At 40.9% G+C, this 27,668-nt stretch overlaps 1 protein-coding gene, 2 long non-coding RNA genes and 1 pseudogene across 7 annotated transcripts in view; 1 reads left to right on the top strand and 3 right to left on the bottom strand.

Annotated features, from left to right (window-relative positions):
• The window catches only part of UBAP1 (ubiquitin associated protein 1), a 73,841-nt gene that overhangs the window by 20,304 nt on the left and 25,869 nt on the right, over positions 1-27,668 (top strand). For 2 of the 5 annotated variants that reach the window (XM_015117367.3, NM_001266514.1), the window contains exon 2: positions 21,355-21,395. The exons of 1 other annotated variant lie outside the window; for it this stretch is intronic. In XM_015117367.3, the coding sequence (XP_014972853.1) occupies positions 21,355-21,395 (41 nt within the window). Of the gene's footprint in view, positions 1-3,272; positions 3,428-17,106; positions 17,223-21,354; positions 21,396-27,668 lie in introns of all 5 variants that reach the window. 2 more of the 5 variants (XM_077965117.1, XM_077965116.1) reach the window with 2 other exon arrangements.
• On the bottom strand, positions 431-15,366 carry LOC144334667 (uncharacterized). The gene is made up of 2 exons (XR_013404778.1): positions 14,187-15,366; positions 431-488 (listed from the first exon to the last, which is right to left on the bottom strand). It is a non-coding gene; the product is annotated as an uncharacterized LOC144334667 (long non-coding RNA).
• On the bottom strand, positions 1,119-6,763 carry LOC144334650 (uncharacterized). The gene is made up of 3 exons (XR_013404761.1): positions 6,176-6,763; positions 2,142-4,802; positions 1,119-1,829 (listed from the first exon to the last, which is right to left on the bottom strand). It is a non-coding gene; the product is annotated as an uncharacterized LOC144334650 (long non-coding RNA).
• On the bottom strand, positions 24,115-24,797 carry LOC100427556 (small ribosomal subunit protein eS8-like; annotated as a pseudogene).

Raw genomic sequence — 27,668 nt, 5'->3', positions numbered from 1 at the left:
GAGGCATAATGATAAACATTTGCAAGCTTATTAGTTGTCTTGAAAACTAGAGCATTACCAGTACATTACTCTTTATTTATTTGTCTGTTTCTGTCCTATCCTATCCTTTTACTACTCTACAGGGTTAGCTGTTCCCCTGAATTTTGGGTTTATCACTTCCTTCCTTTTATAAACCACATTATATATATTCCTAAACAATATACTGTTTATTTTTGCTTAATTGTGAACTTTATAAAAATGTTGGCCGGACGCGGTGGCTCACGCCTGTAATCCCAGCACTTTGGGAGGCCGAGACGGGCGGATCACGAGATCAGGAGATTGAGACCATCCTGGCTAACATGGTGAAACCCCGTCTCTACTAAAAATACAAAAAAAAAATTAGCCGGGCGTGGTGGCGGGTGCCTGTGGTCCCAGCTACGCGGGAGGCTGAGGCAGGAGAATGGCGTAAACCCCGGAGGCGGAGCTTGCAGTGAGCTGAGATCCAGCCACTGCACTCTAGCCTGGGCGACACAGCGAGACTCTGTCACCAAAAAAAAAAAAAAAAAAAAGTTAAACTGTGTATAGGCTTTTGTGATTTTTTTTTTTTTTTTTTTGAGATAGAGTTTTGCTCTTGTTGCCCAGGCTGAAGTGTGACGGCGTGATCTTGGCTCACCGCAATCTCCGCCTCCCGGGTTCAAGTGATTCTCCTGCCTCAGCCTCCTGAGTGAGTAGCTGGGATTACAGGCTTGCGCCACCATGCCTGGCTAATTTTTTGTATTTTTAGTAGAGATGGGGTTTCTCCGTGTTGGTCAGGCTGGTCTCGAACTCCTGACCTCAGGTGATCCACCAGCCTTGGCCTCCCAAAGTGCTGGGATTACAGGTGTGAGCCACGGCACCCAGCCGTGTTTTAGTTCTTTATTTTAGAAAGTTCCAAACTCATAAAAGTAGATTCGGCTGGGCATGGTGGCTCATGCCTGTAATCCCTGCACTTTGGGAGGGCGAGGTAGCCAGATCACTTGAAGTTAGGAAATTCGAGACCAGCCTGGCCAACATGGTGAAACCCCATCTCTACTAAAAATACAAAAATTAACAGGTGTGGTGGTGTGCACCTGTAGTTCCAGCTACTTGGGATACTGAGGCAGGAGAATCACTTGAACCCCGGAGGCAGAGGTTGCAGTGAGCTGAGATCGTACCACTGCAGTCCAGCCTGGGTGGCAGACTGAGACTCTGTCACAACAACATCAACAAAAATGTAGATTTATCCTGCTTTGTAAAAACTCTTTATTTTTTTCTACTCACACACCACCACAGCAATTATCAACACAGAAAAAGAATTCTGTGGCCAAGTGTGTGGGCAATTTTCCCCACACACCAATTAGCTGACACCAGTTGGGTGTTCTGCAGTTCAATGCCGACACTACCTACCTGGAGATAGTGTCAGATCCCACTGGTTGAATGCGCAGTCTCCAAGATTGCCCCCAGCACTCATCAGTCACAAGTCTGGGCCTCAAGACCACCAGCTTCACTCATGTTGGAGTTCCCTTGATTCTCTCTTTGGGTTTGTTTAATTTGCTAGAGTGTTTCACAGAACTCAGAGAAACTCTTTTATGTTTACTGATTTATTCTAAAGGCTATTGCAAAGTATACAGATGAAGAGATTTGTCTGGCAAGGTATGGGGGAAGGTGCACTGACTTTCCATGTCTTCTCTGGGGCGTCACCATCCACGAACCTCCATCCAGGTGTTCAACTAGCCGGAAGCTCTCCAAATCCAGTCCTCTTAAGTTTTTATGGAAGCTTCATGATGTCAGCATTCTTTCTCCCAGAGTACAGAGTGGGACTCTCCCTCTCTCTGTTTTTTTTTTTTTTTTTTTTTTTTTTTGAGACGGAGTCTCGCTCTGTCTCCCAGGCTGGAGTGCAGTGGCCGGATCTCAGCTCACTGCAAGCTCCGCCTCCCGGGTTCCCGCCATTCTCCTGCCTCAGCCTCCCGAGTAGCTGGGACTACAGGCGCCCGCCACCTCGCCCGGCTAGTTTTTTGTATTTTTTTAGTAGAGACGGGGTTTCACCGTGTTAGCCAGGATGGTCTCGATCTCCCGACCTCGTGATCCGCCCGTCTCGGCCTCCCAAAGTGCTGGGATTACAGGCTTGAGCCACCGCGCCCGGCCTGTTTTTTTTTTTTTTTTGAGACACATTCACTCTGTTGCCCAGCTGGAGTGCAGTGGCATCATCTTGGGTCACTGCAACCTCTACCTCTGAGTAGCTGGGATTATAGGCATGCACCACCACGCCCAGCTAATTTTTGTATTTTTAGTAGAGATGGGGTTTCACCATGTTGGTAAGGCTGGTCTCAAACTCCTGACCTCAAGTGATGCTCCCGCCTCAGCCTCCCAAAATGCTGGGATTATAGGAGTGAGCCATCCTGCCCTGCCTGGAGAGGGGCTTAAGACCCACAATGAGAAAGGGGTATTGGAAGACATAGAGTTCTACCTTAGGACAGTTGTGGCCTTTGAGGCCTGACATACCTAATATTATAACAAAAGACTCTGACAAGGGCTATGGGAGTTATGGGCCAGGAGCTGTAGTCGAAAACTGTGTGTGTGTGTGTGTCCATGTCCGTATATGTATATATCATAACACCATACAGCCCCAATAACTATCAATCTAATTTTATATACATACCCTCTGCCCAGTTATTTTAGAGCAAATCCCAGTCATATCATTTAATCTGTCAAGTTATTTTTGTATATCTCTGAAAGATCACATAAATTACTATAATAGCATTATCCTGCCTATAGAAAATGAACTTATTCTCTAACATATTATCAAATATTCATGTTTTCTTAATTGTTTTATTGTTTTTTCCTCATGTATTTGGATTGGGACTCAAATAGGGTCTAAGTTGTGATTGCTTGAGATGTGTTCGTTAAGATCTTTTTCAGTCTGTAGGTTCTTTTTTCATCTTGCTCTTTTTGTGTTGAAGGAAACTGAATCACTTTTTCTAAAAGTTTGCTACAGTCAGGATTTTGCGGTTTAATTTGCTACTGTTTTAATTAGGATTTGGGTACGTATGGATAAAACATAAATAATCAGCTGGGTGTGGTGGTGCGTTCCTGTAGTCCCAGATACTTGGGAGGCTGAGGCAGGAGGATCTTTTGGGCTCAGGAGTTTGAGGCTGCAGTGAGCTATGTTCATGCCACTTCACTCCAACCTGGGCAACAGAGCAAGACCCTGTCTCTAAAAACAAGGATTAACAAAAATTAAATATGCTTTTATTTCTGGTTCTTTTTTCTGTCAGTTTTTGATATCAGTATTATGCTGATCTCATATGAGAACTTGAAATTCAGCAACATTCATTCAGCAGGACTTACTGAGCACTACTGTGTCCAGGCACTATGCTTGGTGTAATGGTGAATGAGACAGAAGTGGTATTTGTCCTCGTAGTGTTTAAAGGCTAGTGGGGAAGACAGACAATAAACAAATCCTGAATAAATTGATAAGCTGCAAGTATATATTTGTTCCCGTTTTATGTGTTGGAATAGGTTAAATAAAATAGGAATAATCTGTTTCTTAAATATTTAATAGAACTTTAAATAAAGACATCTGTTCTGGCATTTATTTTAGCATACACATATTTCATAAGCATGTGAAATTACCTAAGAACCCTTTTTCTCTCCCCATAAATCTTTGACACCGTGTGAAGTTGTTCCATCCTTATATTGTTTTTCCTTTAGGCCTACAATGTTCCCCTGGGGATTTGAGTTTTCGAGTTTCGTGAACAAGGCTCTATTACTTACTTCTGTGGGAAAAATCATTCAGGTTTCACATGATGGAAACAGAATGATACAATCCACTGAGTTTGAAGACTCCAAGAAGAACAAAAAATTATGTTTGTGATTACTTATTTCAGGTTAAATTAATAGCTTCTAGTATGGTAACTTCTTTTTGTTTTAAAATTAACCAGTTAGAGACTGGGCATGGTGGTTCATGCCTGCAATCCCAGCGTTTTAGGAGGCCACGGCGGGCAGATCACTTGAGGTCAGGAGTTTGAGACCAGCCTGGGCAACATGGTGAAACCCTGTCTCTACTAAAAATACAAAAATTAGCTGGGTGTGATGACACACACCTGTAATCCCAGCTACTTGGGAGGCTGAGGCACAAGAATCTCACTGCTGCACTCCAGAGTGCAGAGGACAGAGCAAGACTCTGTCTCAAGACAACAACAACAACAAAAAACTAACCCGTTAGTATTGTATTAGTTACTTGTAGAGTAAAATAGTGTCAAATAGTAAGGATTTTCTTCTTAAAAAAAAAAGGGTGTGAATTGTACATATTTGCTGAGTCAAGTATACTTTCTGAGTTAAGTATACACAGTCCACACCCAATTTTTTTTTTTTTTTTAGAAGAAAACACCCATTTGTTTTTATGTGCCCTCGGAATTAAGATGAAGTCTTGTGCTATCTTTTTTATATGTTTAAGACTAGAAAAACCAGTGAAATTCATAGTTAGAAAATAATCTATCTCTAGTCCTTTAATTCTGGAAAGAATTCCAGAGATCATTTATTCCAGTAGTCTCATTTTATGGAAGAAGCCCTAAAAGTTCTTTTGTTTATTTCAGAGGTTTTTACTGGTTCTACAGGTCTTTTAATTGTCCAGGGTGCTCTTGTCTTTCTTGCCTTCTGGTATGAATTGTGATACGATTTTTGGAGTTGGGAAGGAAATATTTTTGGTTCAGTAACTTCTTGACATTATTTTTTTGCCAACCAGTGTTTATTCAGTTGCAAGAATTAAATTGATAAGTTCGTGGTCAGATTTCCTCTTGAGGACACTGCACTTTTACCGAACTCTCTGAATAAAATACTTTAAATAAATTGTAATGAATTGGTTAAGATGCTGACTTGAAATTTCTGATTGGCTAATGCTTTTATTTTTTATTTTTATTTTTTTTGAGACAAGGTCTCACTCTATTACCCAGAGTGAGAGTGCAGGCTGGAGTGCAGTGGCGCCATCACTATTCACTGCAGCTTCGACCTCCCCAGGCTCAGGCGGTCCCCCGCCTCACCCTCCTGAGTAGCTAAGACTACAGGCGTGTGCCACCACACATGGCCAGTTTTTGTATTTTTTGTAGAGACAGGTTGTCACTATGTTGCTCAGGCTAGTCTTGAACTCCTGGGCTCAAGTGACCCTCCAGTCTCCCAAAGTGCTGGGATTACAGGCCTGAGCAATCACACCCACCCCTGACTAATGCTTTGATGTCATGACTCCCATTCTGATTTTTTTTTTTTTTTTTTTTTTGAGACCGAGTCTCGCTCTGTCGCCCAGGCTGGAGTGCAGTGGCCGGATCTCAGCTCACTGCAAGCTCCGCCTCCCGGGTTTGGGCCATTCTCCTGCCTCAGCCTCCCGAGTAGCTAGGACTACAGGCACCCGCCACCTCGCCTGGCTAGTTTTTTTTTTTTTTTGCATTTTTTAGTAGAGACGGGGTTTCACCGTGTTAGCCAGGATGGTCTCGATCTCCTGACCTCGTGATCCGCCCATCTCAGCCTCCCAAAGTGCTGGGATTACAGGCTTGAGCCACCGCGCCCGGCCCCATTCTGATTTTTAACTAGTCGTTACTTTCCTGTACTTCCATTATGGTAGTCTCGTAAGACTTATAATTTCAGATTTTTTTTGGTAACTACAAGAGATTATTGTTTTAGCTTTTTCATTTTAAAGATATTGTTTCATCTAGTTGTATTCTCAAATTACATATTGGGTAGAATTATTAGTTATATAATTATCTATTAAATTTTCAGGAAGTTTGAAGGGAGAGAGTAAGTGAAAAGCTACCCCTGCTAAAGATTAGACACTGTACTAGATGGTTGGAGGATTAAGAGGAGACCAGAGCTAAGGAAAATCTTTGTCTGGATTTTATTGACCCATTTTGGAATTAGTGCAGTTCTTAAGAAATCAAGATTGGGTCAGCAGGACATAGAGGCTCATGTCTGTAATCGCAGCACTTTGGGAGGCCGAGGCGGGAGGATCACGAGGTCAAGAGATTGAGACCAGCCTGGCCAATATGGTGAAACCCCATCTCTACTAAAAATACAAAAATTAGCCAGGTGTGGCGGCGGGTGCCTGTAGTCCCAGCTACTCAGGAGGCTGAGACAGGAGAATCGCTTGAACCTGGGAGGCAGAGGTTGCAGTGAGCCAAGATCGCGCCACTGCACTCCAGCCTGGCGACAGAGTGAGACTCCATCTCAAAGAAAAAAAAGAAAAAATCAGTTTGGGTCAATAATTTGCTTTTACAATACTATTTTATCTCCGTATGTACTTATTTGTCACTTTGTAATTTTTAGGGAGTTGCTTTTCAACTGTAATCTTGTTTTTTATTAAACTGTGAAATGAACTTTGTATTCAGTCACTAGTTGTGTTTCTCCCTTCCAAGTACTAACCAGGCTTAACCCTGCTTCTGAGATCAGACAAGATCAGGAGCGTTCGGGAGGTTTGGTTGTAGACACTAGTTGCTTTGCTTATAAGCCTTAAGTATACCTTACAATTAATAACTTTGGTAAAACTTTATTTGAAAATTAAGACTAAGCCTGAGCAACACGGCAAAATCCCATCTCTACAAAAAATTAGCTGAGCGTGGTGTTGGGTGGTCCCAGCTACTCTGGAGGCTGAGGTGGGATGATCGCTTGAGCTCAGGAGCTTGAGGCTGCAGTGAGTCAAGATTGTGCCACTGCATTCCAGCCTGGGTGACAGAGTGAGACCTTGTCTCAAAAAAAAAGAAAAGAAAAAATTAAGACTAAATTCATCTAGTGAGAAAACATGTATTACAGCATCTTGACTTAAAAAAAAAAAACCCTTCATTTTCTGAGTTTTTCATAAGCCAAGTATTTTCTTAGATTTGAAGTCTTAGAATTAGGTTATTTTGGCTCACTAGCTGTATGTGTAGAGTGAAAATAGTATTTCTACATTTGGTCAGTTGCATAATGTTACTATACCTTTGATCCATCTGGAATTTATTTTGGTATGCAGTGTGAAGCAAACATCGGATTTTACTTTTTTCTAGATGACTACCCAGTTGTCCCATAACTTGATTTTAAAAAGCAGCTTTATTATATACCAAATGTTTATATTTTGGGTATTTTTAGGGATTTCTACTTTGTTCCATTAATCTGTATCTGTACCAATACAACACAGCTTTCAGTGTTGTATCTTCTGATATTTTAATATCTGATAAGCTAGTCTCCATTTTCTTTGGAGGTTTTTTCTTTTTTTTTTCTGCGTTTGCTTAATTGTTATTTCTTTTTTTTGAGAGGGAATTTTGCTCAATGGCGTGAGCTCAACTCACTGCAACCTCTGCCTCCCAGGTTCAAGTGATTCTCCTGCCTCAGCCTCTGGAGTCGGGTAGGATTACAGGCTCCTGCCACAGCTGATTTTTGTATTTTTAGTAGAGATGGGGTTTCACCATGTTGGCCAGGCTGGTCTCAAACTCCTGACCTCAAGTGATCTACTCACCTCGGCCTCCCAAAGTGCTGGGATTACAGGCGTGGGCACTGTGCCTGGCTGCTTAATTGTTATTTTTACATGAACTTTAGAATCAGCTTGTCTAGTTAAAAAATAAAAAAAAAAAAGGAAAACATAGTATTTCAGTTTTCATTTGGATCATGGCAAATTTGTGTAGCAACTTAGAATTGATCTTAATAATGTTGAATGTCCTGCTCAAGAGTATTGTATGTTTTTCTAGTTGTCTTAAGTTTTCTTTTGTGTCTTTCAGTACAGCTTTAGTTTTCTCTATGTCTTCAGTTTATTCCCAGTTCTTAACTGCTGTGGTATATTGGTATGTTGTGTGTTTCTCTTATATTTCTTTTTTTTCTTTCTTTTTTTTTAAAGAGATGGGATCTTGCAATGTTGCCCAGGCAGGCTGGCCTCGAACTCCTGGGCTTAAGCAGTTCTCTTGTTTCAGCACGTTGTATTTATTATCTGGCTATGTATATACGAAGGCTGTTTCAGAGTATTAGTTTGTTTCAGAATATTAATTTTGTATCCAGAAATACTTTATAGCATTCTCTTGTCAGTTTTTGGGTTTTCCTGGGAAAGTTTCTTATCTGAGTTTTTATACTTTTTATTTCTCCCATCTAATATGAAATAACAATGCTAAGCAGTTGTGATAATGGGCATCTTTGTCTTGTTGCTGTCCTTCATGGGAATACTTGCGTAGTCTCCCCACTAGTCAGCATGCTCTGGTATTTGATATTTTTTCTTGTTTTTAAAAACTCATGTAAAAGAGATAGCCATATGATTTTTCTTCTTTGAGCATTTAATGTATGCTGAATTATATCAACAGAATTGTTAGTGTTGGTTTTGGACTGTATTTATGCAAAAAAATCTCACTTGGACATGGTTTATTCCTAATATGTACTGGTAATTTTGGTTGTTACTTTTTTTTTTTTCCATCAAGGATTTTCTTATCTGTATTTATATATGAGATTTTTCCGAAGTTTTTTGGCACCAATATCATACTCATTTTGTAAATACAAATTGGACACTTTTTCTATATTTTGGATCCATTAAAATCCCTTTGGAGGCCTGGCACGGTGGCTCATGCCTGTAATGAGGCAGGCAGATCACCTGAGGTCAGGAGTTCGAGACCAGCCTAGCCACCATGGTGAAACCCTGTCTCTACTAAAAATAAAAAAATTAGCTGGGTGTGGTGGTGGGCAGCTGTAATCCCACCTACTCGGGAGGCTGAGGCGGGAGAATTGTTTGAGTCTGGATGGTGGAGGTTACAGTGAGCCAAGATCGTGCTGGTTATTGACTCAGCTACTTACTTTTATTTTTATTTTTTGAGGTAGAGTCTCATTTTGTTACTCAGGCTGGAGTGCAGTGGCGTGATCTCAGCTCACCGCAACCTCCACTTCCTGGGTTCAGGCTATTCTCCTGCCTCAGTCTCCCGTGTAGCTGAGATTACAGGCATGCGCCATGACACCTGGCTAGTATTTTTTGTATTTTTAGTAGAGATGGAGTTTCGCCATATTGGCCAGCCTGTTCTCAAACACCTGACCTCAGGTGATCTGCCTGTCTTGGCCTCCCAAAGTGTTGGGATTACAGGCGTGAGCCACCATGCCCGGCCTGACTCAGCTACTTCTGATTTTGGAAATTTATCATGGTTTTCTTTGTGTCCTAATATTTACACAAGTTTTGTAAGATGTTCTTTGGGTATTTAAAAAGGTGTATTCTGCTTTCAAGATGCTTTTGATCTAACAATATAAATTAAATCTAGATTAGAACTAAATTAGATTTGTTATCTATTTCTGCCTAGTTGGTAGAAACACAGTGGTAATGCTGTGTTATTTGGGGCAATTCAAATACTGTTAGCTCTTCATGGTTTGCACTCTTTGTTATTAATAAAGTAAAACACCTGTTACACCTCCATGACATCTGTAACCTAGACTCACTTGTATGCTTACTAGTCTAGAAACCACTGATTTATTCTGTGTTTTTTCTCTCTCTGAAGTCGTTATCTTTCATTAGTTATATTTTGTGTGTTTTTTCCAACGCTCTGTTGAATTACATATTATTGTGCTTCTTTTTAGTCCCCTTATAGGTACTTGTTGCTTACCAAATTTTTTCCCCCAATTACAAAGTATGTGTGTGTTAATCGTAGATAAATGTATTCATATGTGCTCAGTACAGGAAACCAGGAAAAAGAATAGCACAAAAGGAAAAACCAAAAGGCTAAATTTCTGATCTTGTTTCTATAGGCTAGTGACTCAAAGTTTCTTTTTTAGTTTGCAGTAAAACAGGGGTGCTTAGGAAAAATCTGAACCAGTATTTTATTCCAGCTGAATTGAAAGAAATTGATGCATAAAGAAAAGCTTACTGGAGCTATTGATATGTTCCTCAGTATGAATCAGGGTACTGTGACCTCTTTTGTTGGCCTTCCATTATCAACCAAGTACGCCGATGTGCAGCAGACAGTAATAAGGGGGCTTAGTTTTGCAAATGCAGAGCTTGTAGACAGTGATAGATCCTGAAAATAGTGTCTCTGGCTAATTCTCAGACTTAATCTGACTGAAAGCAAGGCCTCACAAATTGAATTCAGTCTTCACAGTTACGTTCTTAACTCACACACAAAAAAGATTCTAATACTATTCTGTTCAAATAAAAATTTACATGTTTTCTGGCCAGGTGCAGTGGCTCACGCCTGTAATCTCAGCACTTTGGGAGGCCAAGATGGGTGGATCACCTGAGGTCAGGAGTTCGAGACCAGCCTGGCCAACATGGCAAAAACCCATCTCTACTAAATACGAAAAAATTAGCTGGGCATGGTGGTGTGTGCCTGTAGTGCCAACTATCCGGGAGAGGCTGAGGCAGGAGGATTGCTTGAACCTGGGAGTCAGAGGGTTGTAGTGAGCCAAGATGTGCCACCACACTCCAGCCTGAGCAACAGGGAGACTCCATCTCAAAAAAAAAATTTTTTTTTTTACATGTTTTCTATAGGTATACTAGTTTACTGGTAGAGCGGTTGGAAATGTTTTGCCTTCTTGAAAGTTATAGTTAATTCACCAACCTTTTTCTTCTTTAAAAACATCGTTGCTGGTTTGAATACTTTTGTCAACCTTTGTGGAGCTCTTTCTGCATGTCAGGCCGTATATAAAAGTATCTTTTTAAAATTTTTATAAGAAGAATCATTTGAGGTTATTTCATATGTGGTATAAGGGAATGGCTTCCAGGCTTGGGTTTTATGGATCAGTAAGAAAAAAAAATGGGACAATGAACATATGATTGCTAGCTTTTAGTTTTGTCAATATAGACATTGTTGTCATTTATCTTGAATACTTAATATTTAATTTGGAAACATTAATATTTTTCCTTCATTTTATTCTCTCATTATAGATTTATGGTCTGTGCAGAGTTGGCTGATTATTCAGTCTACTACCTTTATTTTACTGATGAGGGAGCTGAGGCTCCACAATGCCTTTGAGACCCCAGAGAGAAGACAGAAAACTTCTTTCTCGTGAATATAGTATAGCCTAATATTGACATGTTACTAGCAGTTACACACATAAATGTTGCTATGAGTTGTATGGGTGTTAATTTTTCTTCAGGCTTGAAATGTGATGATTCCCAAAGCCATCTTTTAATGTAAATTAGATAATTTCCCGGATTAATTTGTATCTTGGGAAATTACTGATTGCAGCTATTTTAGAAGTGTGACTGTGATAGCTTACTGAGATTCTGAGTTGCTATTTTGTTTTGGGAAGCGATTTTTAGAGAGTATTATAATAATTTGACAGATATGCAAAAGAAAAGAAAGTGAAAATGAGAACATTAATACAGTTGCCCTTGGGCTTTCTCCTCCCTTTCTCAGACGGCCTGGTCCTTCCCAAGGTGTTTTTTATTATTACTTTTTAAAAATTTCCTGGTCTCCTATCCCTACCTCCTTCAACTTTTCCTTTTCCCATTTCTTCCCATTCCTTCACCCATTTCCTCTTCCTTCATCCTGGCTCCTCCTTCTCTTCCTGCATTTCTCTTGTTACCTGTTTCTCCATCTCTTTTTATTCTTATATTTATTCTTTGTTGTTTTTTGTGATGTCTTTAATAGGTAATTCAGATTTTAAGTTACCAGGTTTTCTTCCTGTAGTATTTGAACTGAAGTGATACTGAGCTGGAAAAATAGAACATCACTGATAAGTTGTTGGTTTTGGGATTTCTAAGTTTTGTTAGTGTAAAAGTTCTTGAATTAAGAATGCGTGTTCCAATCCATACCACCAACTAAAAAAGAAAAAGAATATGTTTTATTGTTATTTTTGATGAAACTTTCCCTTTAATAGAAGCATATATTTATTTTAGTGGAAATTTATGATTGCTTGTAAATTTTTTTTCCCTATCATTAATTATAGTTTTACATTAGTGGCAAATATTTCTTTCAGTCTTGTTTTGGGCACATTTTTTACATAAGGTAATTTAATTTAATTTATTAGAACATTTTAAATTTTATAATTATTGGCCAGGAGTGGTGGCTTATGCCTGTAATCCTAGCACTTTGGGAGACCAAGGCAGGAGGATAGCTTGAGCTCAGAAGTTCAAATCAAGCCTGGTCAGCATAGTGAGACCTCATTTCTATTAAAACACACGCACGCATGCGCACGCATGCACACGCACACACACACGCACACACACTCTTATAGTTATTTTCTATTTATTATATGCTTTTAAAAAATTAAATACTTTTTTTAGTTCCATGTCTACTCCTATGTTATATGCTTTTAATAAACACTCTTAGTGTCATCACAACATTATCTTCTGGGCCGGGCGTGGTGGCTCAAGCCTGTAATCCCAGCACTTTGGGAGGCCGAGACGGGCGGATCACGAGGTCAGGAGATCGAGACCATCCTGGTTGACACGGTGAAACCCCGTCTCTACTAAAAAATACAAAAAAAAAAAACTAGCCGGGCGAGGTGGCAGGTGCCTGTAGTCCCAGCTACTCGGGAGGCTGAGGCAGGAGAATGGCTTAAATCCGGGAGGCGGAGCTTGCAGTGAGCTGAGATCCGGCCACTGCACTCCAGCCTGGGCGACAGAGTGAGACTCCGTCTCAAAAAAAAAAAAAAATTCTGGATTTTCCGTTATTTAATCATTTTTCCATAATTGAGTATTTAGATAATAGGAGAGTATTGTAAAATAAATGGGTTTAGGAAAAATACGACCCTCCTAGCTTAAATCAGGAGGAATTGGATACCCTGAACAGACCAATAACAAGCAGCAAGATTGAAATGGTAATTTGAAAATTACCAACAAAAGAAGTGTAGGACCAGACGGATTCACAGCAGAATTCTACCAGACATTCAAAGAAGAATTGGTACCAATCCTTTTGAAACTATTCCACAAGATAAAGAAGGAACCCTTCCTAATTCATTGTATGAAGCCAGCATCACTCTAGCAAAACCAGGAAAGGACATAACCAAAAAAGAAAACTACAGGCTGATATCCTTGATGAACATAGATGCTAAAATCCTTAACAAAATACTAGCTAACCGAATCCAACAACATATCAAAAAGATAATCCACCATGATCAAGTGGGTTTCATACCAGGGATGCAGGGATGATTTAACATATGCAAGTCAATGTGATACATCACATAAACAGAATTAAAAACAAAAATCACATGGTCATCTCAATAGATGCAGAAAAAGCATTTGACAAAATCCAGCATCTCTTTATGATTAGAACTCTCAGCAAAATCGGCATACGAGGGACATACCTCAATGTAATGAAAGCCATCTCTGGGCCAGGTGCAGTGGCTCACTCCTGTAATCCCAGCACTTTGGGAGGCCGAGGCGGGTGGATTACCTGAGGTCAGGAGTTTGAGACCAGCCTGGCCAACGTGGTGAAACCCCGTCTCTACTAAAAATACAAAAATTAGCTCAGCATGGTGGCAGGCGCCTGTAATCCCAGCTACTCGGGAGGCTGAGACAGGAGAATCGCTTGAACACGGGAGGTGGAAGTTGCAGTGAGCCGAGATCGCGCCATTGCAGTCCAGCCTGGGCGACAGAGCGAGACTCTATCTCAAAAACAAAAACAAAAACAAAAAAACCCAACCATCTGTGACACACCTACAGCCAACATAATACTGAATGGGGAAAAGTTGAAAGTATGCCCTCTGAGAACTAGAACAAGACAAGGATGCCCATTCTCTCACCACTCCTCTTCAACATAGTACTGGAAGTCCTAACCAGAGCAATCAGACAAGGGAAAGAAATAAAGGGCATCCAAATTGGTAAAGAGGAAGTCAAACTGTCACTGTTTGCTGACATTGTGATCGTTTACTTTGAAAACCCTCAAGACTCCTCCAGAAAGCTCCTAGAACTGATAAAAGAATTCAGCAGTTTCTGGATACAAGATTACACCAATCAGTAGCTCTTCTATACACCAACAGCAACCAAGCAGAGAATCAAATAAAAAACTCAACCCTTGGGCCGGGCGCAGTGGCTCAAGCCTGTAATCCCAGCACTTTGGGAGGCCGAGACGGGCGGATCACGAGGTCAGGAGATCGAGACCATCCTGGCTAACACGGTGAAACCCCATCTCTACTAAAAAATACAAAAAAAAAAAAAACTAGCCAGGCGAGGTGGCGGGCGCCTGTAGTCCCAGCTACTCGGGAGGCTGAGGCAGGAGAATGGCGGGAACCCGGGAGGCGGAGCTTGCAGTGAGCTGAGATCCGGCCACAGCACTCCAGCCTGGGCGACAGAGCGAGACTCCGTCTCAAAAAAAAAAAAAAAAAAAAAAACTCAACCCTTTTTAGAATAGCTGCAAAAAAATTAAAATACTTAGGAATATACCTAACCAAGGAGTCAAAAGACCTCTACAAGGAAAACTATAAAAGACTGCTGAAAGAAATCATAGATGACACAAACAAATGGAAGCATATCCCATGCTTATGGATGGGTAGAATCAATATTGTGAAAATGACCATATTGCCAAAAGCAATCTACCAATTCAATGTAATCCCCATCTAAATACCACCATCATTCTTCACAGAATTAGAAAAAACAATTCTAAAATTCATACGGAACAAAAAAAGAGCCTGCATAGCCAAAACAAGACTAAGCAAAGGGAACACATCTGGAGGCATCACACCACATGATTTCAGACTATACTATAAGACCATAGTCACCAAAACAGCTTGGTACTGGTATAAAAATAGGCACACAGACCAATGGAACAGAATTGAGAACCCAGAAATAAACCCAAATACTTACAGCCAGCTGATCTTTGACAAAGCAAACAAAAACACAAAGTGGGGAAAGGATACCCTTTGCAACAAGGGTGCTGGGATAATTGGCTAGCCATATGTAGGAGAATGAAACTGGATCCTCATCTCTCACCTTATGCAAGATAGATACATCTCTCACCTTATAGAAGATACAAGATAGATACAAGATAGATACAGATTTCTATAAAAAATTCTAGAAGATATCATTGGAAAAACCCTTCTAGACATTGGCTTAGGCAAAGATTTCATGACCAAGAACCCAAAAACAAATGCAATAAAAACAAAGATAAATAGCTGGGACCTAATTAAGCTAAAGAGCTTTTGCATAGCAAAAGGAACAGTCAGAGTAAACAGACAACCCACAGAGTGGGAGAAAATCTTCATAATCTATACATCTGACAAAGGACTAATATCCAGAATCTACAACCAGCTCAGATCCGTAAGAAAAAAACAATCCCATCAAAAAGTGGGCTAAGGTCATGAATAGACAATCCTGAAAAGAGGATATACAAATGACCAACAAACATATGAAAAATGCTCAACATCACTAATGATCAGGGAAATGCAAATCAAAACCATGATGTGATACCACTTTACTCCTGTAAGAATGGCCATAATAAAAAAATAAAAAAACAGTAGATATCGGCGTGGATGCGATGATCGGGCAACAGTTTTACACTGCTGTGGGAATGTAAACTAGTACAGCCACTCTGGAAAGCAGTGTGGAGATTCCTTAAAGAACTAAAAGTAGAACTACCATTTGATCCAGCAATCCCACTATTGGGTATCTACCCAGAGGAAAAGAAGTCATTTGGAAAAGACATTTGCACACGCATGTTTATAGCAGCACAATTCACAAGTGCAAAATTGTGGAACCAACCCAAATGCTCATCAGTCAACGAGTGGATAAACTGGTGTGTGTATATATGTATATATGATAGTATATATATGTGTGTGTGTGTATATGTATATACATATATATGTGTGTCTATATATATCTATATCTGTATGTATCTATATCTGTATCTATCTATCTATATATATGATGGAATACTGCTCAGCCATAAAAAGGAATGAATTAGCATTTGCAGTGACTTGGATGAGATTGGAGACTATTCTAAGTAAAGTAACTCAGGAATGGAAAACCAAACATCATGTGTTCTCACTGATATGTGGGAGCTAAGCTGTGAGGACGCAGAGGCATAAGAATGATACAGTGAACTTTGGGGACCTGGGGGGAAGGGTGGGAGGGGGGCGAGGGATAAAAGACTACAAATATGGTGCAGCGTATACTGCTCGGGCGATGGGTGCACCAAAATCTCACAAATGACCACTAAAGAACTTTATGTAACCGAATACCACCTGTACCCCAATAACTTATGGAAAAATAAATAATTAAGAAAGCAATGGGTTTAAATAAGTAAAGTATAGGAAATTCTTGATGAAACATGTACATATATATGTACACACACACATACATACACGTATATAACATATATATAAAAGATGTTCTGGGGGAAGAAAACTGACCCTAAGTAGGTATTAAAATGCTTTCGAGCTTGGAGAGACTGAAGTTTTGCTGCATAGTGGACCTTAGAAAAATCTTTATGTGCCCAAATACAGATTTCTCATATTCTTAAGGACTGTGGAAAATATAATAATATATATAATATTGGAAAAAAATCTGTTTTATCAGCTCTATTGAGGCATGATTTTAAAAATTTTACATTATTTACTAATAAAGAGAACTGTATTTTATTTTTCACTTACTATTCCTTGTGGTCTTCTATCTAGTTGTTCACTGCCTCATTGCCTCTCTGATTTTCAAATTCAGAAGTTGTTGACACCCATCTTTCTGGCCCTTTCCTCTGGAGCACCTCTCTGCTGCCAATTTTTTTCAGCCATTTTTTTCTTGCAATTTAATTTTAAAAACAATTTACTGAGGTGAAATTCACATAGCATGAAATTAACCATTTTAAAATGATCAATTTAATGGCATTTAGTACTCTCATAGTGTTGTGCAATCACCACATCTAGTTCTGAAACCTTTCCATCTCTCCAAAGGAGACCCTTACCAGTTCATAGTTTCTCTTTACCAGACCCTGGCAACCGCCAGTCTGCTTTCAGTCTCTGTGGAGTGGACACCTCATATGAATGGCATCACACAATATTTGTGAACTTTTGTATCTTTTTTTTTTTTTTTAATTTTTTTTAGAACTGGGGTCTCACTCTGTTGCCCAGGCTGCAGTGCAGTGGTGTGATCATAGCTCACTGCAGCCTTGACCACCTGGACCCAAGTGAACCTGATTAGCTGGGACTACAGGCATGCACCACCACGCCATACTAATTTTTTTTTTTTTTTTTAAATTTAAGACTGGCTGTCTTGCCCAAGCTGCAGTGCAGTGGCTTAATCATGGCTTACTGCAACCTTTGCCTGCTGGGCTCAAGCCATCCTCCCACCTCAGCCTCCCAAGTAGCTGGGACTACAGGTGCATACCACTATGCTCGGCTAATTTTTGTATGTTTAGTAGAGACGGGGTTTTGCTATGTTACCCAGACTGGTCTCAAACTCCTGAGCTGTTAATTTTGAAATACAGAATATATTATTGTTAACTGTAGTCACCTTACTGTACAATAGAACACCAGAACTTATTCTTCCTGTCTGATGGTAACTTTAATCATTCATCAACTTCTCCCCACCTCACTCCCTGTGCTCCCCTTTACTACCCTCCCCACCTCCCCATCCTCTGGTTATCACTATTATACTCTCTACTTTTTTGGGAGGGGTGTTTGCTATTTATTTATGACAAATATTTCACATCTGCAATTCTCTGGAGTCAGAAGTTCATTGAGAGGATGCCATCAGCCTTGGTCAGTCAAAGAATGGAGTCATCTGATTTACCATCCTGTGAATGTCCCTAGGCAGATAGCATAGGTTGTCGTTGTTACTGTTTCGAGACAGAATCTCTGTCTGTTGCCCAAGCTGGAGTGCAGTGGTGTGATCTCGGCTTACTGCAGCCTCTGCCTCCTGGGCTCAAGTGATTCTCCTGCCTCAGCCTCCCGAGTAGTTGGGACTACCGGCATGTGCCACCATGCCCCGCTAATTTTTGTATTTTTGTAGTTACTGAGTTTCACCATATTGGCCAGGCTGATCTCGAATTCCTGACCTCAGGTGATCTGCCTTCTTCGGCTTCTCAAAGTGCTGAGATTACAGCCGTGAGCCACCGTGCCTGGCTGGTGGTGGTGGTGGTTTTAATTTTTGTTTTTTTCAACTTTTATTTTAGATTCAGGGGGCACATGTGCAGTTTGTTACCTGAGTATATTGTGTGATGCTTAGGTTTGGAACAAATGATCCCGTCACCCAGGTACTGAACATAGTACCCAATAGTTTTTCAACCCTTGTCCCCCTCTCTCCTTCCCCGCTCTAGTAGTCGCCAGTTTCTATTGTTGCCATCTTTATTACCACATGTGTTGTTTAGCTCCCACTTACAAATGAGAACATGCAGTATTTGTTCCTGCGTTAATTCACTTAAGAAGTATAGGTTTTAAATTTGCCGTCTGCCAGTGACCTTGTCATCTTCAGCCACAGTCATGTGGATTGATACGTGGTCCTTAGACCGATGATGTGGTTGCTGACAGAGAATTCCTGAGGCACCTACAGGTCTGTGAACATGTCACTCTGCTTGTTGATGCCAGGCCTGCTGCAACTATGAGGCATATAAGCCTCTGCTTTTATAGGATAAACTTCTTTAGATTCTGTATGAGTAAGATCATACAAAATTTGTCTTTCTGTGTCTGGCTTGTTTCAGTTAACACAAAGTCCTGCGGGTTCATTCACATTGTCATAAATGACAGGATTTCGTTCTTTTTTTTTTTTTTTTTGAGGCAGTCTTGCTGAGTTGCCTAGGCTGGAGTGCAGTGGCACCGTCTCGGCTCACTGCAACCTCCGTCTCCCAGCCTCAAGTGATTCTCATGCTGGATTTCCTTCTTTTTTTTTTTTACGGTGAACAGTTGAGCCTTTTTTTTTTTTTTTTTTTTTTCCTGAGACGGAGTCTTGCTCTGTTGCCCAGGCTGGAGTGCAGTGGCGCAATCTTGGCTCACTGCAAGCTCCGCCTCCCAGGTTCACGCCATTCTCCTGCCTCAGCCTCCTGAGTAGCTGGGACTACAGGCGCGTGCCACCATGCCAGGCTAATGTTTTGTATTTTTAGTAGAGATGGGGTTTCACCGTGTTAGCCAGGATGGTCTTGATCTCCTGACCTCGTGATCTGCCCGCCTCAGCCTCCCAAAGAGCTGGGATTACAGGCATGAGCCACTGCGCCCGGCCCAGTTGAGCCTTTTTAAAAAGCCAAGCATTTGGCTGGGAGTAGTAGCTCACGTCTGTAATCCCAGCCTTTGGGAGGCCGAGGCGGGTGGATCACAAGGTCAAGAGATCGAGATCATCCTGGCCAACCATGGTGAAACCCCATCTCTACTGAAAATACAAAAATTAGCTGAGCAGGGTGGCGTGTGCCTGTAATCCCAGCTATTCTGGAGACTGAGGCAGGAGAATCGCTTGAACCCGGGGAGGCGGTGGTTGCAGTGAGCCGAGATTGCGCCACTGCACTCTAGGCTGGTGACAGAGCGAGACTCCCATCTCAAAAAAAAAAAAAAAAAGCCAAGCACATCCATTTAAATTTTGGTGAAACTTCTTTATAACATTCCTGATGTCAGCATATTACAGGTATTGTTTGGAAAATTGTTTATTAAAGACTCAAACAGCCTCTCTCAAGTTCTTTACCTCAACAACAGTTGCTTTGTCAAACAGCTGATATCACACAATTTTTATTGGGGTTATGGAAATGAAACACTAATTTTCTGCATATGTCTGTGAGCATATTCACAACTCTCATTGCTGGGAGTTTAGATACTGCTGCTTTCCCAATTTAGGAAAACAGATTTCTGGTATGTGCCTGTGTGGGAAGGTTGAGGCTGCTAAGAATCTTGCTTCTGGGTTTTAGAAGTCTCACTGTGAGACGGGGTGCAGTGGCTCATGCCTGTAATCACAGCACTTTGGGAGGCTGGGGTGGGTGGATCACTTGAGCCCAGGAGTTCAAGACCAGCCTGTCCAACATGGCAAAACTCTGTTTCTAATAACATTACAAAATAAGTAGCTGGGTGTGATAGCACACTTCCGTAATCCCAGCTACTCGGGGAAGCTGAGGCATGAGAATTGTTTGAACTCAGGAGGCAGAGGTTGCAATAAAGATTGCAGTACTGCACTCCAGCCTGGACAACAGGGAGATGCCTAGGAAATGTTTTCTGCACATATAAAAAGGTTAAATCATTTTCAGTATGGTTTGCAGGTTCTTTGAAATTTGATAATACATACACTTTATAAATTTAATTCTCCATGAACTACAATATCAAACAGAATACACTCTGTCTGTACACCATGCTGAAAAATGGAAACTTTTTTTTTTTTTTTTGAAACGGTCTCGCTCTGTTGCCTAGGCTGGAGTGCAGTGGTACAATCACTGGTCACTGCAGCCTTGATTTCCTGGGCTCAGGTGATTCTCCTACCTCAGTCTCTCGAGTAGCAGGGACTACAGGCGTGCAACACCACAGCGGCGAATTTTTTGTATCTTTGTAGAGGTGAGGTTTCACTATGTTGCCCAGGCTGGTCTTGGAACTCCTGGGCTCAAGTAATCTACCTGCCTCGGCCTCCCAAAATGCGGGATTACATGTGTAAGTCACCACGCCTGGCTGAAAACAGAAACTTTTCAAGAATAGTTTAAAAGTAACTACCAAATTAATAGATGTTACCATATAATGTTCAGAAATACAAATATATTATGAATTATTCCCAGTCCTATTACCTAGAGGCAACCATTATAAATATTTTTTATGTACAGGTTGAGTATCCCTTATCTAAATGCTTGGCACCAGAAGTGATTCAGATTTCAGATTTTGTAACTTTTTGCGTCATACTCATTGGTTCAGCGCCCCTAATCTGAAAAAAATGCCCCTATGAACATTGAGTCTTGTCTTGTCTTGTCTTGTCCTGCCCTGCCCTGCCCTGCCCTGCCCTGCCCTGCCCTGTCCCGCCCTGTCCCGCCCTGTCCCTTCCCCTTCCCCTTCTGCTTCCCTTCACAGGGTCTTGTGCTGTTGCAGAGGCTGCAGTTCAGTGGCACCTTCTTAGCTCACTGCAGCCTCAAATCCTAAGCTTAAGTGATCATCTCACGTCAGCCTCCCAAGTAGCTAGGACTATAGGCATGCGCCACCACGCCTAGCAAATTTTTGATTTTCATTAATTATTTTTTGTGTGTGAGACAGGGTCTTGCTCTGTTGCCCAGGCTGTAGTGCAGTGGCTCACTGCAACCTCAGTCTCCCTATGAGATCTCACTATGTTGCTGGTCTCAAATTTCTGGGCTGAAGTGATCCTCCCACCTGTGCCTCCCAAAGCACTGGGATTACAGGCATGAGCCACAGTGCCTGGATCTTTTTTTGGACTTTAGGAGTGAGAAGTGAGGATTCTGTCAGCCCTGAAACCTTAGGTCTTCTGGTTTCTTTTTTGTACTCTCAATTTTCTTCGTACTACCTTCAAGGTATAATGTGCCTAAGAAATATTTCCTTGTTTTTCAGGTTCTAAATGGCTTCTAAGAAGTTGGGTGCAGATTTTCATGGTAAGTGGACTGTTAGAATCATGGTTTAAGTAATGATTTGATCAGAGGATTTGGAATCACTCAGCATAGTTTTAAGTACAGTTGCCCCTTTTTGTCTCTTTTAATGAACAGCTTGACAAAAATAAAGTTGTACAACAGTGTATCATGTATATCCAAAAGGTCTTCAGAGAACTAAAAGTATTTCTCCAAATGGGTAGTTTAACTTTAGAGTGTCTCTGGTTATTGTACTTGAAACTACTAGTGATAGATGAGGAGTCCGCCTGTTCTGTTTCTTCAGCAGCATCGAAGGTATAGTTACCTTTCCCTTTCCTGTTCCTTAGTCATAGCTCTTCTCCATATGTGTGTGTGAAAAATTCTAACCCTTTGGTTAATGCTTTATAATGTTTTAGTTTAGTTCCCTGTGCCCCATCAAAGGAAGTAATTTACTACAAATCAATCACTATATTACAGAGGTATCAATACTGATATTTATAATTTGAAATTAATAGTTTCTCTGTCTTTTTTTCCTATGATACAACCTTCCAAAATGGAATACAATAATAAACTAGTATCTGCCTTTGGAGGGGAATGGAAGGAGGTACCTAAGAAGTTAAAATTATACCCTTTTTTCATACAGTAGAAGATAAGAATTAAAAACCAGAAGTACTCAAATAACACAATTACTTTAAAAGAGGTTTTAAAGCCAATTTGCCATGTTAAAAATTGTATCAGCCAGGCACGGTGGCATGTGTCTGCAATCCCAGCTACTCGGGGGGTTAAGGTGGGAGGATTGCTTGATCCCAGAAGTTTGAAGTTGCAGTAAGCTGTGATCATGTCACTGCACTCCAGCCTGGGTGACAGAGTGAGACCCTGACTCAAACAAAAAAATACGTATGTATTATCACATCATTGTAAGAATGATTTACTAGACTGCCTGGGGATGTGTTGGTGTGCTCTTCTGAGCTGCGAGTGGTTGGTTGATAAGATCCCTCAGCTGAGTCAGAGTGGTGTAGCAGTGACTATGATTTTACTTGCTTATATATTTTATACAACAGCCTTTAAATTTTGATTTGTCAGTGTGCATATACTTATATAGATAACCTGCCTGAGTTTTAAAAAAATCCTTTTGAAGTTATTCAAACTCTGGAATTAGCATTCTTTAAAGAGGTCAGGCATCTTATCTTTCAGGTAAGCTATTTCCTATTATTTATGGATTATTACAGGTCTTCTTGAAAGTATTCAAATGATAGTAGAAAGGCAGATCTAGGCAGGGCACGGTGGCTCACCCCTGTAATCCCAACAGGAGATTAGGAGGTTAAGGTGAGAGGATCACTTAAGGCCAGGAGTTCAAGGGCAACATAGTGAGACACTGTCTCTACAAAAAAATTTAAAAATTAGCTGGGTATGCGGGTATCTGCCTGTAGTCTGAGCTACTTGGGAGGCTGAGAGGTGGGAGAAGTGCTGAGCCCGGAGGTCAAGGCTGCAGTGAGCCATGATCACGCCACTGCACTCCAGCCTGAATCACATGAGAGCCTGTCTCAAACAAGCAAACGAAAAAAAGATTCTTGCCACTGAGCTTAAGAAAAGAAAAAGGGGGAAAAAGGCAGATCTGAATTGCCTCTAGATCACCTTTTCAAGGGAGAAAAGAGAGGACACAGCAAGGGCAGAGGAAAAGCTTGAGGAGAAAAAATAGCAAAAATGAAAAATTTGCCCTTATTTCAAAAGATAGACTTTCTGTTTTGAATCTTTGGAACATCTGTTTTGATCAGACTGAAAATAGTTGGACCCCATGTTTTGTGTTTCAACTGAACATTCCAGAGAGAAGATTATAATTTTGAAGGTGTCTGTTCAGTAAAGACTGGCATTTCCCCATCTCCTTAAATTCCTAACCAGGCCGGGTGCAGTGGCTCACACCTATAATCCCAGCACTTTGGGAGGCCGAAACGGGCGGATCACCTGAGGTCAGGAGTTCAAGACCAGTCTGACTAACATGGAGAAACCCCGTCTCTACTAAAAATATAAAATTAGCCGGGGCTGGTGGCGCATGTCTGTAATCCCAGCTACTTGGGAGGTTGAGGCAGGAGAATCGCTTGAACCTGGGAGGCGGAGGTTATGGTGAACTGAGATGATGTCATTGCACTCCAGCTTGGGCAACAAGAGCGAAACTCGGTCTCAAAAAAAAAAAAAAAAAAAAAAAAGCCTAACCAAAGTGTTATTTTTTTATTTAATTTAATTTTTTTTTTGAAACAGAGTCTTGCTCTGTTGCTCAGGCTGAAGTGCAGTGGCACGATCTCAGCTCACTGCAAGCTCCGCCTCCTGGGATCATGCCATTCTCCTGCCTCAGCCTCCCAAGTAGCTGGGACTACAGGCACCCACCACCATGCCCGGCTAATTTTTTGTATTTTTTAGTACAGACAGGGTTTCACTGTGTTAGCCAGGATGATCTCAATCTTCTGACCTCGTGATCCGCCTGCCTCAGCCTCCCAAAGTGCTGGGATTACAGGCGTGAGCCACTGCGCCCGGCCGAAAGTGTTATTGTTTAAATGAAACTTTCTACCTGAGTAAAATTTAGGAGAAAAATTTTCTTTCTACCTTAGGCTGCTTCTCCCTTAACAGGGCTTTTATTGCTGAGTTCCTGGTTGAATTTCACTGGCTTTAGTTGTTTTTTGTTTGTTTGCTTTTTGGGGGGGAACAAAACAATAAACACCTTTATTACATGGGTGAAGACAAAAATGAGGATTTATTTGCCTTTCCGGGCCTTGATTTTCCTGATAGAACTCCAACTCCTTGCCTTCTAGCACATAGCCATCTGCTTGGCCACAGTGTCCCAGCCTTGAAGCGATGCACACAAGAAGCTTGCCCTGCTGGAACTGCTCCTCCAAGAGACTGCTGATTTTGGCATTCTTTTTCCTTTCATCGATGTCTTCTGAAATTTTTTAGATCGTTTTTTGTTTAAAATCTCTTCCTCAGGAGTCAGCTTGGCTCCTTTCTTGCGGTCCAGGGGCTGTGCATAGTGGGACTCGTACAACTGTCCATATGGTGTGCTGTGGATGAGTATGGTGTGCTGTCGATGAGTATGGTGTGCTGTTGATGAGCATGATGCAATTCTTCACCAGGGTCTTGATACGGACCAGCTCATTATTAGACACATTGTAGACAACATCGATGATCCTTGTTTTGCGAGTACAACACTCTGAGCCCCAGGAGAAATTCCCCATGTCCAGCCTCAGGGCACAGTATTTCTAGTTACCTCCTCGAACATGGACTGTGTGGATGTGGCGGGGGCCAATCTTGGTGTTGGCAGCTGGGCACCCCACCTCATACTTCTGCTTCTCGTGGTAGGGCTTTCTCTTGCCCCGGTCTTGGGGTGCTTGTGTCAGTTCTCCTGAGAGATGTCCATCGCTCGGTGCTGGCTGGAAAGAGCTAGTTGGGTTTTTAGAGTAAAGTATCCTATTTTTAGATATCAAGTAGTTTAAGTAATAGAAATGAAAGGGGCTAGATGGAGAATATTTAATAGGCAATTGTGTAAGCATGTGAGTACAGAAAATAAAGTTTCTGCTCTCTCAAGGCTAAAATTAGAAAGCCAGGAACTAAGGCTGCTCCTTCCACTTCTCAGGAAGCTGCTTAGCCTTTCTTCACTATGTGTTTCTGTGTCTGTGATCCATTATTCTTCTTCAATTCATAGACTTGCTTTCTTGGCCTAATAGTGTAGAGTACACAGGGCTGTAAATGGCCACCCCAGTTAAGGTGCTGCTTGCTACTTGATCTTTCAGTGTCAGTGGCTAGCATCATAGAGATAGAGATTTTATATCTTTTGGTCAGGGTAAACTGATGGCATAGCCTTCTTAGCTTATGAGCCTGTGGATTGATTCCTCCAAAGTTAGGTGCCTGACTGGTCCATTGGGAGGTTAATGGATGTGGGTATAACCTTTCTGTGGCACTTGGGGTGTGGACAAGAAGGTAATAACTGATGTCGTGACTGGATATTAAAATGTATTTTTTTCTTTTTAATATTTGGGACTGAGTAGGTCTGGTGCTGTGCTGTCTTTGACTAGCACTTGATTTACCTCTGAGTTCGTTATTTTCAACTAAAGTTGAACAACTTCACTGTTACTAGTAACCATATATCCCTAAATAACAGAATAAGGGAAACAAACAGTTATTTCTCAGACTTCTAGAAATATTATCCATTTCTTATAAAAACTGCGTACTGTTGGCTTAGTTTGGATAAGGACTTTCTTGGAGCCTGGTGCTTTAAAATCTCAATCCTATTTAACTGATTCTTGTTTTCATCTAGGAGAAACGTTATTTATCTGGAAAATGTGTTGAGACTCTAATTTATGAAAAATAGACCCTGTGATAAGATTTGATAAAACTAGCCCCCCTCCTTAAATCACTTTATTGTAGTATAATTGATATATAAAAAGTTGTACATAATTACATATTTAATGTATACATCTTGATGAGTTTGGGGATAAGTATACACTCATGAAACCATCATCATTGTTAAGGCATAAACATTCATTACCTCCCAAAGTTTCCTCCACTCTATTACACAATTGTGTGTGTGTGTGTGTGTGTGTGTGTGTGTGTGTGTGGTGGGCTGGAGGGATTGCTTGAGGCCAGGAGTTTGAGACCAGCCTGGGCAACACAGCAAGACACCCTGTTTCTTGTTTTGTTTGTTTGTTTGTTTGTTTGAGATGGAGTCCTGCTCTGTCGCCCATGCTGGAGTGCAGTGGTGCCATCTCTGCTCACTGCAACCTCTGCCTCCTCAAGCAATTGCTCAAGCAATTCTCCTGTCTCAGCCCCCTGAGTAGCTGGGATTACAGGTGTACACCACCATGCCTGGCTAATTTTTGTATTTTTAGTAGAGATAGGGTTTCGCCACGTTGGCCAGGTTGCTTTTGAAGTCCCGACCTCAGGTGATCCACCTGCCTTTGCCTCCCAAAGTTCTGGGATTACAAGCATGAGCCACCATGCCTGGCCTTGTTTCTACAAAAGAATTAAAAATTAGCCAGGTGTGGTGGAGCTTCTCTATAGTCCTAGCATCTGAGGAGCCTGGGACAGGAGGATTGCTTAAGCCCAGGAGTTCAACGTTATAGTGAGCTGTGATCACATATACATTAGGTTGTTTGGTATTGTTCCAGATATCTCAACACTGTTCAGTTTTTTTCCTTTTTCTCTGTTTGTATTTCAGTTTGGCTAATTTCTTTTCACCTAACTTCAAGTCCCGAGTCTGTCTTATGCTGATTATTGTCTTTGCATTAGCATAGCCTGGCTTATGAACCATCAAAATTTTTCTTTTCTGATAATGCATTTTTCACTTGTGGCATTTCCATTTGTTTCTTTATATTTCCGTCTCTCTGCTGAAGTTCCCATCTGCTCACACATGTTTATTTTTTCCATTAGACCCTTTAACATATTTATTATTGTTATTTTAAAGCTCCCTGTCTGATGTTTACAATATCTTGGCTGTCCCTGAATTTGAGTCTGATGACTGGTTCCTCTCTTAATTCTGGATCACATTTTCTTGCTTCTTTCTGTGTCTTATAATTTTTAATTGAATGCCAGACAATGTATATTAAAAAGCTGATTTTGTAGATTATGTGGCTTGTTTTGTTGTTAGGATATAAGTAACATTTTCTTGTGATTTCACATCTTACAACAGATATCTATATAATTTTGTATATTTGTGATTTTGCAAGTGTTACCTGGCCTGTGGCTTTAAGATAGTTTTGTTTGTTTGTTTTATTTATTTATTTATTTATTTTAAACCCCTTGCTGCAGTAGACACTGATGACTTTAAGATGGTGATAACTGGTTGTGGAATTGCAGATTTTCACCTAATTTTAAGTTTGATCTTACTCTTTTTTTAAAAACCTCAATTTGAATCTCCTCAGAATAAAACCTGAACTAAATATAATGCAGTTGCTCTCCTCTATTGGGAATTTCTCCCCCTACCTGGAATTGTACCTTTTTTTAGAAAAATGGGCAGGTTACAGAATCATAGGCATATCAGCAGTTTAGAAAGAAACAAATGAAATCTTCCCAGAGTTCATCCTGAGTTGTTACATATTCCGCCCACTAACTGTCTTCCACCCAAGTGGTGTGCAGAACCTAACTTCAAGGAGCTTCCACAACCACAGCCATTAGGCATGCACTTAGTGGCTGTGTAAAAAATTGAACTTAGGAAAATGGACTCAAATATTTTAGGAAGATTTTCAGTAATGAGGACTGAAACTAAAAGGTATTTGAGGTTGAGGCAGAAATTTGTTAGCTTTATAATATTTTAAA

Source organism: Macaca mulatta, chromosome 15 (assembly GCF_049350105.2).
Source record: "Macaca mulatta isolate MMU2019108-1 chromosome 15, T2T-MMU8v2.0, whole genome shotgun sequence".
In the NCBI taxonomy this organism is placed as follows: domain Eukaryota; kingdom Metazoa; phylum Chordata; class Mammalia; order Primates; family Cercopithecidae; genus Macaca; species Macaca mulatta.
Note: the sequence above shows the minus strand (reverse complement) of the source record. Positions and strands in the feature narration are given on the sequence as shown.